The sequence below is a fragment of the Phalaenopsis equestris genome, unplaced genomic scaffold (assembly GCF_001263595.1).
Source record: "Phalaenopsis equestris unplaced genomic scaffold, ASM126359v1 Scaffold209617, whole genome shotgun sequence".
Classification (NCBI taxonomy): Eukaryota; Viridiplantae; Streptophyta; class Magnoliopsida; order Asparagales; family Orchidaceae; genus Phalaenopsis; species Phalaenopsis equestris.
In genome coordinates this window covers 42,232-55,225 of record NW_018228769.1, presented here as the reverse complement: position 1 = coordinate 55,225, position 12,994 = coordinate 42,232, and the positions used below count along the sequence as shown (strand labels likewise).

The window sequence follows — 12,994 nt, the reverse complement described above, 5'->3', positions numbered from 1 at the left end:
AGTCATTATCGAGCAACTCTGCTGAATTTAATCCACCATGCAAATTAATATAGGTATTCACAGTTAAGAGTTGCATACATAGATGAAAGAGAAGAGACAGTAGATGGGAAGTCGGAGAAATTCTATTATTCTGTTCTTGTTAAAGGAGGTGACAAATTGGATGAGGTACCTGACCTCTGAGGATGTAATATAATTTTTTTATTAATAATTTTTGCATTTCCGTTTTTGTATTTCTTCAGTATCATTATCAATACTGCTCCCTCTGTCTGCACTTGATGTCTGGGCCACCTTGTTGATACAGTATAACTGCTCATGATTGATATTTTACAATGAAAACAACTCCTCTCAGAGGCATTTCATTGGTTTATATATGCAAGCTTGCAACTTGGATTATGTTGTTCAGTACTCAAATAAAAGTACTATTTCAAACTTATCCTTAATGAGCATAACTGACGTGGCTGTTCATTAGGAAATTTATCGCATTAAACTTCCTGGAAGACCAAATGATATAGGTGAAGGGAAGCCTGAAAATCAAAACCATGCAATAATTTTCACCCGAGGGGAAGCACTTCAGACCATTGACATGAATCAGGTTCTTTTTTTTTTTTTTTTTCAAATTCAATTCTCACCACATCAGACTTACGGTAACATTTTTGAAAAAGATTTTAGCTAAGGTAAGCCACGACCTGCTTCTATTATTTGCCTTTTGACATTCATATGTTAAGAGCCGTATTTGTTGTTGATTATTTTGCCATATTTGCTTTTGCATTTTCATAGTTCAATTTATGTTTGATTACAACAGTGGGACTGTAGTTGATTCTTTACACTTCTCTAGGATAATTATCTCGAAGAGGCTTTCAAGATTAGAAATGTTTTAGAGGAATTTTTTAAATCCCGCCGTGGGCAACGTCGTCCAACGATTGTCGGACTTCGGGAACATATATTCACAGGAAGGTTGTGATCATTACTTTATTTTTTGTATATTAAATGGTCAATATTTTTCTGGAGGTGCACTTTTTTGAGATTCTTTGATAGGCTAATTTAGGATCAATTTGATACAGTATCATAATATGGGTGCATTTCCTACTTTTGACCCCTGATTATCTTATCTGTTTTGAGCTGCAGCGTCTCTTCTCTTGCTTGGTTCATGTCCAACCAAGAAACTAGTTTTGTAACAATTGGGCAAAGAATTTTGGCAAACCCTCTCAAGTATGCTTTCTTTCCTCAGAGAACTATTGTTTTACTTATAAAATATGTGAATTTATTCATGTAAGCAAAGAAAATGTATTAGTCTCAATTCATGATGGGGTCCTTGGCCCTGATTAACTGAGCTAGAAGAGAAAGATTTAGGATAATTGAATTTTCGTTGACCTTGCACTCGATGTAAAGCCCACGTGATGCTTATATATATATATATGTATATGTATGTATGTATATATACATACATACATTTATATATATATGTATGTATGTATACACATAAATAATATCGTGGCGTCGGCGATGGGCAGCTTCTGCTAGGGTTTCGCCCGATGGCGATTCCCTGCTTTGACACTTTCGGCTTCACTCCATCTGACATTCGGTTTTGTTGTGTCTCATCTTCTGTTGCAGTAATCGTGCCCGAAGACGAAGGGTCTTTTCGGTCTTCTGTCGCAATTGCGCCTGACGACGGTTCTTTTCTATCGCAGCTGTGCTCGACGACAAAGGCCTCATACATTTTCGTCGTCTCCTTCCCTCTCGCAGTTGTGCCCGACGACGAAGGCCTCCTTTGTTTACGTCGTCTCCCTTCACAGTTGCGCCCGACCACGAACCTTCTTTTTCGTCGTCTCTCTTCTGTAGCACTGTTGCGAGGACTTCTCGGCTTGTTCTTGCGGCTCACCTAGCCGCTCTGGAGATGGCCTCGACTACGCGTTCCTATGCCACTACACTTGCTTTTTCTATTCTTACTCGTGCTCCTCTTTCAGGTTCAGAGTCTGATTTTCATATTTGCAAGTCCTGCAATGTTCCACAATCTTTCTATGATGCTCTTGAAGGTGGTGGTGATCACACTTTCATCAAAAAATTTGATAAAAAAATGGGATGTCTGCTCTAATTCTCATTGAAGTTGAAACCAGTACTCTCGTGTCCTCTTAGCGTTTTGCTCTAGTGGGTAAATTCCTTTATGGTCACCCAAAATTTGAGATCATTCGGAAAGAGTTTGCTGCTATGAAGCTATTGGGCAGTTGGAATATCAATTTATAGGACGGATGACATATCCTTATTCAGTTATCTCACGATGCCGGTTACACTCATTTTTCTCGTAAAGTTATCAAGATCGACAACCGTTTTATGAAAATTCTGAAATAGACTGTCGGTTTTGATACAAAAGCGGAGTCCCCCATCATTCTTGTTTAGATAAAGTTTTCTGGGTTAAAATTACATCCGTTTAACTAAGAAATTCTCTACACTTTGGCAACTGCTTACGGTAAGCCTCTCAAGTTTGATAGTCCTACGCTTGTTGTCACCAGACCCTCGGTGACTTGTGTGTTAGTTGAGAGATATATCACTCAACCAGCTCCGGATGAGGTATGGATTGACACCACTCACAATGCGTATTGGCAAAATGTTGAAATAGGACCACACCCTCCTTATTATTCTTATTGTAGTATGGTTGGTTGGTTCGTCATAGTTCTACTATTTGTTATCGCTTGCATCCTCATCTAATGTAGAATATCGCTAAAGATCGGTCAGCTATCATCCCTGTTACTACCATCCCTGCTGAGAAGGTGCAACCCGATCCTCTTTCCAACATCGCAGTTCCTGATGAAAAACACCATACTACATGTACAGATCCAAATGTGCTTATACCACTCATTGTTATTGATGAAGACCCTCTTACATGCTAAGACACAGGAGAGTGCTCTTTCGATCCAAAAAAAGATCAGCTGGTACAACAAGTAGTTTTTAATGTTCAACAACCTACACATATCTGACACACTTTAGACCAATCTACTGATTATGTGAGTCAAACTTTGGATGAGGAATGACTGGTCTATACTAGGAGGAAGAAGAAGAATGGAGGCCGACTCGAGCTCGAGAACTTATTGGATGATACATTGGTTACTACTGACAATGACACTCAACTTACCATTTTATTAGCTGACACCTTCCATAGAACTAGAGGCAGAGGCAAGACAAAATTGGGTCGCTCTCTAGCTACCTGACCGTATTTTGGTGCTTTTTGGTTTTTTTCTTTACGTCTCATGTATTTTTCTATTTTTGGAACCTTTTGCATGTGGTGGTTATCGTGTGGGCAACGTGCCTTGTTTGGGCCCTCCTACACAATCTATCTGTATTCATCTTTCTTTTAATATATATGTGTGTGTATATATATATATACACTAAGGCACTTGAGAAAAGAGAGGAAGGGAGAGAGAGAGACTATGCTCGAGAATAATCTTCTATCATGTCCCCTTTCTTAAATTTTGACCCCCAACTTATAGATTTGGTGGGTCTTTGACTATTGCACATGATGAAAGGAATATAATAATATAAAATGCATAAAAGCATATGCTCAAATGTCGAATAGACTGATTTCTATTTAGTTTTTATTCATGCTCGAGTAGTTAGGCAAGCTCATATGTTGTTTGGTTGAGCTGCGAGTTGGCTAGGATCACAAGCAAACTAGCAAATATCACAACCATTCCACCTAATTCTGCTGAGTTGGCCCTTGGATAGATCTAGCCCGAATTTATTCATAGGTCCACATTGCAGGTTCATGGATTTTTCTTAAGTTGTTTGGTTTTTGGCTACACACCCGGCTATTCATACAACAACAAGAACCCTTTATCCCACTAAGTGGCGTCGACAACATGAATCCCTTATCTCCATTGCGTCCTATTGAGTGTCATATTTTCATTTAATTCTAATAGATCGATCATTTTATATACAATATGCCCCAGTCATTTTAGGTCTACCCTTGTCTTTCTTAAGATCAGTCGAAGCTAAAATCTCTACCCTCCTAACCGGATCATCAGATGGTCGACGTTTAATGTGACCAAACCATCTAAGATAACTCCCTCTAATCTTGTTCGTCACTGGAGCGACGCCATCCCTATCACAAATATATTCATTTCACATTTTGTCTCTAAGTGTTAAGCCACTGTTCATCTAAGCATTCTCATCTCAACAACACTTAACTTTGTTTTATGCTTCTTTTTTTAAAGGCCAACATTTTGCGCCATAGAGCATTGCAGGTCTTACCACTTATAAAATTTTCCTTTCAGTTTAAGCGGTACTTCTCTATCACACAATAGGCCCGAAGCATTCCTCCACTTGAACCAATCAACTTGAAATCTACTAATAACATCCCCATCTATATCACCATTACTTTGACCAATAGATCCAAGATATCTAAAGCATTTACACCTTTTAATGATTTGATCACTCGTAATTATAACTCTGCCACTAGAGTGACTACTATTAAAATTACATTCCATATTCATTTTTAGTTTTACTCAAACAAAGGCCTTTAGTCAGCAATGTAGAACTCCATAATTCAAGTTTTTCCTGAACTTTTTCTCTAGTTTTACCCACAAGAAGGATATCATCAAAGAAAAGCATACACCAATGTATGTCCTCCTGTAAATGTCCAATAAGCGCATCCAAAACTAAAGCAAAAAGATATGAGCTTAAAGCTGATCCTTGATGTAATCCAACTAAAATAGGAAAATAGCTGGTTAATCATCCTTCTATTTGAACACAATTAACAACTCTAGTATACATATCTTTTAATGACTTGGAATATAAGTCATATATCAGCACCTTTCTCTCTGGGACTCTCCAAAGGATTTATCTTGGAACTTTATCGTAAGTTTTTTCTAAATCAATTATCCTCCTTTTTCTCTCTGTACTTTTCCAAATCTCCTAAATGTTTCCACATTTCAATTGGGATATCATCAGGTCCTATTGATTTTTCACTCTCGGTTCTTTTTAAAGCCGCATAAACTTCTTTTTTACAAATATGACAATAAAAATAAAATATTTTGTTATTATTAATGATATTAAGATCACTAAGGTCGATTTTAATTTTCAGAAATTTCCTTGAATAGTTTACCAAAATAGCTCACTTACATATGCTGAACATCTTCCTCTAAGAAAATCACTTTTTAATTTTTCATCTTTAATACACTTTACTTGAGTTAAATCTTTATTTTTTTTTTGTTTTTATTTGGCTTGTTTATGCATATAATTTTCACCCTCTCTACTATCTAATAATAAAGACCACTAAAGGTAGAATTTTTAGCGTCATAAAATGTTCTCTTTGACTCCCCACGGGCCACCTTATATTTTTTCCAATTTTCTATGTTTTTATCTTTTAAACCAATCTTTATAACACAATTTCTTATATTTTTTTCTTTTTTTTGCACATTATTATTCGACCACCAACTATTTTTATTTATAAAAAAATTTTCTTTTGATTCTCCAAATAAATTTTTTGCCACTTATTTAATACTGTGTTATTTTATCCCACAAAATTTACTTCTTCATAAACATCCTAAATCTTGAAATCTTAAAGTTTACTCAAAAAGATAATTTTATTCGTGTATTTTAGATTTCTCCATCTAATTTTATGACAATAATTCATAGTATTCTTTATCTTATAACTCTTCATCTTAAAATCTAAAACCAATTATCAATGTTGAGTACTTAAGTTTTTACTAGGAATGACCTTACAATCTTTACATTCTCAGCGATCTCTTCTTCTCATAAGAAATAAGTAATATTATGCCCATTACCTTTGTTAAATAAAGTATTAGCAATAATAAAATCATACGCTAAACCAAAATTTAATATGATTCTACCTTCTTTATTAATCACTCCAAAACTGTAGTCACCGTGAATATTTCTAAAATTTTATAGTACTCTACCCACATGTTAATTTAAATCTCCTTCAATAGAAATATTTTCTTCAAGGGTTGTATTAATTCTTCTACGTTATTCAAAATTTTTCCCTTAAAATCTATATCTAAACCTACTTGAGGTGCATAAGCAATTATAACATTAAAAATCTTAGTATGAACAACAATCTTGAGGGTTATAATTCTATCACCAATTCTATTAATTTTTACAACATTATCTTTCACACTCTTATCTATAATTACACTATATACCATTTCTAGTGTGACTCCTACCTGAATATCAAAGTTTAAAACCTAAGCTATCAATCTCCTTATTCTTTTCTCCAACCCATTTTGTTTCTTGATTATATAAGGTATTTATCTTCATATGAACCATAATATCTACTAATTTCATTAATTTACTTGTGTTAGTACTTATATTTCAAAATCATATCCTAATGTTAGTTTCATGGACTAGCTTTTTAACTGCATTCGTTCGTAATATAGGAACCTTTGATTATTTGACATTACACCTGGGGTGCCGATGTAGCGACCCTTGCACACTTTTCACTATATTCGGGTCATATAGAAGGACATTCGTGATTCTTATACCTAAAACTATAAATTGAAGCCCTTTAATCATTGACATTTCATATTGTGTTAATCCTCTCTCTTATGTTTTTCTGGCATAAGGTTTTTCTTTTCATGTCATTAAAATAGGTGATTGTTATGGGTTTATTTGGGATCATTTTTATTTTTTATATTTTTTTATTTATGCTTTTATTTTGAGAATATGTTTGTTTCTTGCATTTCTTACATGTTTTTCTTTTTTCAATATCAAATTAACTTGTTTTTAAAAAAATTCAAACATCTAGAACTTATTTTGAGTATTTTTAAAAATAACTAAACATGTTTTATTTAATAAAAAATATAAATAAAAAAAAAGAAATTAAAATTTATAGTGATCCCAAACGTGTAAAAATCTGTAAGAGGCATTAGCTGCATCCATCGTGATCGACCTAATTCCCATGAATGAAAACACCCTGATCAGTTTCCATTTTTAACCTTGTTGTTATAGGGTGCGGTTCCATTATGGTCACCCTGATGTCTTTGATAGAATATTTCACCTTACGAGAGGTGGGGTAAGCAAGGCTTCGAAGACCATTAATTTAAGTGAGGATATATTTTCTGGTGAGTATGAAATATGAGCATTCACATTTATGCCCATATTCCTTGTAATGATTAATTGGCTTGGCTTGCAGGGTTTAACTCAACATTGCGTGGAGGAAATGTTGTGCACAAAGAATATATGCAGGTGGGCAAGGGACGTGATGTTGGCATGAATCAAATTTCACTCTTTGAGGCAAAAGTTGCGAATGGTAATGGAGAACAGACACTAAGTCGTGATGTTTATCGTTTGGGACGGAGATTCGATTTTTATAGAATGCTATCTTTCTACTTCACAACCGTTGGCTTCTACTTCAGTAGCATGGTATGTTTAAAGAGATTTACGTACATACCACTCGATTTCTATGTATTTTCATATCTAGCACCTAAACTTCAATTTTTACATACATGCCATGCCACCTTACCTATGCATAAAAAGATGCATTTCACTTTTTAATGTTAATATGGTGGTGTATTTTATGTGATTTGAGAGATTTGGGTGGTATAAATGTAATAAGTAAAGTATAGGTGTTAGATATGTAAATACATAGGAATTAGGTGGTCTGGATATAAATAACCCATCATATTGTTCTCGTGACGTAAATTTTGTGGATAAATTTCATTAGATTAATTGTCATTTTGGATATTAAAGGGCAAGATATTGTTTTGCAATGTTGTCTTAAATGCTTTGCAAAGTTCTTTTTATTTTGTTGAAGAATTGCTTGGGATTTTTTATATGCTTTTGGCTGAGGTCTTGGAGTAATTTATTTAATCAGAGTAAGAGACCTCAAGGCAAATGACCATAATGGTACCACACCACACAGCAACTAGGATGCATTAAGGGCCTGTAGTATGCCTAAGCATGCTCTGAGGCCGTTTGTATGTCATGTCTTAGTAGAGCTTATAATTGGCATAATGGAAAATTCAAATTTCAAAAGTTTTTGGTAGCTTTTACCATGATTGCAAGTTTCTATACAAGCATTGTGACACTATAATTTAATCTTCAAAGCATTGAATATTTTTAATGTAATAGTTATGTTGGGGGATTTACATACATATCCCACAGTTGTTATGTATTAGATATCTAATTTTTAAACTTTGATATATATGCAACTCTTTAATGCCTGAACCACATCAAAACATATTAATTAAAGGGTGTATTTCAATATAAAAAATAAGATCAGCAGTAATTTTTATGTGATTTAACAATTTGAGTGTTTAATTGTCGAAATTTGGTTGTTAGATATATAAATAGGAAAAAAAGTGTAGCATTTATGTAAATGGTGTTACATAAAAAGATTACAAAATGGTGTCAATATTTTGAGCAAATAGGCTGAATGCCTCTTCCTTTGCTTTCATTCCAATAAGTAATAGTCTGTACAATCTGTTTTAGGTACATAATAAAGTGCTCAATCTAATTTAGGTAACTTAATAATACTTATTTCTAATTTAAATATTCAGCTAAAAGGAAAGAATCTGTGCAAATATAATATTTCATTCTTTGCAATGCTGCAAAGAAGGAAAGTCTTTATTCTGTCTGATTTCATTTAATCTTGATTGATATCCCCTCAAATTGATGTTGATTGATCAAAAAACATCAATTTGCTGACAAAAAACTGATGATGTCGTCGAAAAAGAATCTTAGTAAATATATCAGTCATTTGAAGATCAGAAGTGATATGAGAAAGATGTATAACACCATCCTCATAGACTTCTTGAATGAAATGACAATCCACTTCAATGTGTTTCGTGCGCTCATGAAAGACGGGATTAACAACAATCTCGATAGCGCTATTCTTATCTGCATGAACAGAAGTAGACTCAAGCTAAGGAAAACCAATCTCAGCCAGGACACCCCGAAGCCAAATGATCTTTGAACAAGCAAAGGACATGACACGATATTCTGATTCAGTAGATGAATTAGACACTCGATCTTGTTTCTTGATCTTCCAAGAGATTAAATAATTGTCGAGAAACATGCACCATCTAGTAATAGATCGGCGTGTATCAGAACAATCAACCCAATCGACATTACTATAGGCTATTAAGGTGATAGAAGACTCCGCAGAAAAGAACAAACCACGATGAGAAGTACCTTTCAAATGTCCAACAATACGTCGAACTGCAATTAAATGAAGATGTGTAGGTGCTTGCAAAAATTGATCAACTTCTTGCACAACAAATGAAATATAAGGACGCGTAATAGTCAAATAATTGAGACTCCCAAGAAGTTGTCGATATAAAGATGGATCTGATAGAAAGTCACAATCATTCTGCTGATATTTGACATTTACTTCGAAGAGAGTATCATCAGGGCAACCATCTTGAAGACCAACCAAAGCAATGAGTCTCTTAGTATAGTTGTGTTGATGAAAAAATTATCAGAGGGAGAAGAGTGAACCTCAAGTCTTAAGAAATAAGCTAATGACTCCAATTCTTTCATATGAAAAGAACCCTGAAGACACTCGCGTAGCTGAGCCATCAATTGATTGTCAGATCCTGTGATGATAATATCATCAATATAGACTAATAACAAAATAATTCCCTTGTCAGTCTTGCAAAGAAATAATGATGAATCATATTGACTTTGAATGAAAGAGAAGCTAAGAAGAATATTGTGAAACTTTTCAAATCAAGCCCGTGGAGTCTGTTTCAAACCGTATATGGATTGTTTGAGCTTACAAACATCATGTGAAGGTGTAGAAAACAAGCTTGGAGAAGTCAAATAGACATCTTCTTTGAGATTTTCATGTAAGAATACATTCTTAACATCCGTCTGCTTTAATAACCAGCTTGTAGATGCAGCAATAGATAACACCAGTCGAACAGTTGGTCGAACAGTTGTCGTTGTCATCTTAGCCACAGGTGCAAATATTTCTTCATAATCAATCCCGTACTCCTGTAGATTGCCAAGAGCTATTAATCTTGTCTTATATCTGTCAAAAGAACCATCAGATTGGAGTTTAAGCGAATAAACTCATTTGCAACCCATGAGTTTAACACTTGTAAGGCATAAAACAATATCCCAAGTGTGATTATCTTGAAGTTCTTGAAGTTCCTCTTGCAGGGCTTTGATCCAGCAAGTCTGCTTAGCAGCCTGAAAGTAGTGTTAGTTAAAATTGCAGAATACCCATATTTGTCTAGAGGAAGGATGCGTCGAGTTGATCATTGAAGACTTATTGGAGCAATTTTTAGATCAGGGTCGGGGAGGATTGAAGGTGAAGGGGGCAAGCTTCGTGTGTAGATTTTATCAGAATAAGAATTATCAAATTGTGGAAGTATAATTGTACTTGGTATAAACACATGATGCTTAAAGTAATATTCATATTTAAAGAAAATTACATTCCGAGAAATATATCATCGACTATTAATCGAATCATAACACACAAAACCTTTATGATTATGACTGTATCTCATAAAGTCACATCGTACTGACTGAGCTGCCAACTTATGACGTTCATGAGTAGGTAGATGAACAAAACAAACACATCCGAAAGTATGCAGCATATGATAGGAAGAATCATACTTCAATTGTTGAAATCGTAAACGATTAATGAGATAAACTGCAATAGATAATGCTTCAGTCCAAAATTTTGTTGGAACAGCCAATCAGTAATATGCACACTGTATCTAATAGATGTCTATTTTTTCGTTCAACAACTCCATTTTGCTGCGGTATATAGGGACATGAACGTTGTGAAACAATATATTTGTTATGAAGAAATGCTTGAAACTTATGAGACATGTATTCACCACCATTGTCAGACCGTAAGGTTTTATTGCAAGCGGAGAACTGAGTTTCCATATATGCTACAAGTGTTTGAAATACAGTAAATACTTTTGCTTTGGAACGAAAAAAATAGATCCAAGTAAATCGACTGTAGTCACTGTAGTCATCAATAAATGTCACAAACAATCTATATTAAGCATGTGAAATAACTGGTGTAATTCCCCAAATATCACAACGAATAATGTCAAAACATTTATTGGCACGACTGCCTAAAATAGGAAAATGTAATGTTTTATTTTTTTCAAGTTTACAAACAGAAAAGTCAACTACTAAACTCTTATCTCTAGAATAAAAAACATCACTTTTAAGGAAATGTTTCAACACTATATCATTTGGATGATCTAGTCTTTTATGCCAGATGCTCGCCTTGTTCTCTACAACCGAAGAAGCTAATGACATATTCTGAGAAACAGTAAATTGTAATGGAAACAACCTGCCCACTTTAAGCCCCTTCGCTATAAACTTCCTCGACATCTGATCCTCATAATACAACCATCACGAGAAAAATGTACGTCACAATTATTATCCACAATTTGACCAATAGAGAGTGAGTTAGTAGATAATTTAGGAGAAACCAAGATATGTCTGAAGGAGTTAATATCACTATTTGTCGTAATTGAAATGTTATTTTCATCAACAACCTGAATATATTGAGTACCAGTGTACGACCGTTGGTTATCCAATAAATCAATTGTGTCAGTCATATGATTTGTGGAGCCTAAATCAACAAACTAAGGAGAATGAACGAAAGTGTGAAGGCCGAGAGCAGAAAAGTCAGAGAGAATCATCTGTTGAATCATATCTGATGTGACAACTGATTGATTATTGCCAGCAGCTGTGAATGTCGAGCTAGGTTTGTGAGTGTCGGATACCATGGAATGAAGTTATTATTTGTGGTTTTGGGGCCGTGTAGGGCACTCCGTAAGAATATGTCCCTTTTGCTTGCAATAAGTACAAATCTTATTTTCACAATTCCGTGCAATATGACCAAATTTCTTGCAGCTGTAGGACTGCACTGGGCCCTTCCCTTTGGTCTTAGCAACATATGCCATATTAATTATTTATGTTGATCTACCTGTTGTACTGATAGAAACTTATGTCGCCAATCTTTGTTCTTCGCGTAGTAATTCACTAAAACAAACATCCAAACAAAGAACCAGATCACAGTTCAGCAACCCAGCTCGAGCAGTTTCAAATTCAGGTCCGAGTTTCATTAAAAACTGATCACGACGACTTTCTTCATGAATAGCTTGAAGATTAGCTAAGTTTCCTTAGACATCTTAACAGACATAATGCCAGTATATTCGCTCCATAAATTTAGAAAGGCAGAATAATATTGGTCAATTAAAATATTACTCTGACTATAATTACTCATGTTAAATAATGTCAGTATATTCACTCCATAAATTTAGAAAGACAGAATAATATTGGTCAATTAAAATATTACCCTGACTATAATTACTCATGTTAGGTTCCAATTGAGAGCGTTTCACAGAATTATATTGATTATAAACACACTTCAAGTATTCATATATTTCTTTAGATGTGCCAAAGGATCGCAAATAATTTACCATATGCGCCTCAATAGATCCCAAAACCCAGGAAATAATTCGAGCATCCTTTGCCTCCCATTGACCAAGGTCTTTCGCCTCAGTAGGTGCTGGAGAAAACCCATCAATATGACCCCAAAGCTCCTTCCCTTTTAAGAACATCCTGAGCTGAAATTCTCATGCGACATAATTCTTTCCCATAAATCTTATAGCTAAGATTTCAGAAGTCTTTCTAAATAGAATGTCGTTGTCAAGATATAAAAAAAATCCAAATCATTGATCTAAATCAACCTAAGACATTAAAAAGAAATCGTGCACTGCCTTAAATTTAGAGCGGAGTCCGAAGCCAAAGCCGAAGCCTACGATCCTTGAGTGCGACGATCTAGGAAGTATATTGGCGCTGAAATACGCAGACTATACTGAAGCCGAAGATACAAAACAGATGAATTGGACGAAGTGAATGAAGTGGATGAGCGGTCGAGACAGACGGTTGCGGTATCGAGACGAAGCTGAAATAAGTGGACGAAGTGAATATTTGCGGAGAAAATAGCAAATCGCTGTTGGTAGGAAGAGGAAGCCGTTGCGGTATCAAGAACAGTTACACGGAC

The 12,994-nt window shown here is 34.9% G+C and overlaps 1 protein-coding gene across 1 annotated transcript in view; it reads left to right on the top strand.

Annotated features, from left to right (window-relative positions):
- LOC110036674 (callose synthase 7-like) overlaps nt 1–12,994 on the top strand; it is a 107,660-nt gene that overhangs the window by 90,251 nt on the left and 4,415 nt on the right. Inside the window, 6 exon segments of the mRNA XM_020741172.1 lie at nt 54–165; nt 470–592; nt 836–954; nt 1,126–1,209; nt 6,958–7,070; nt 7,142–7,371. Coding sequence (XP_020596831.1) covers nt 54–165; nt 470–592; nt 836–954; nt 1,126–1,209; nt 6,958–7,070; nt 7,142–7,371 — 781 coding nt within the window.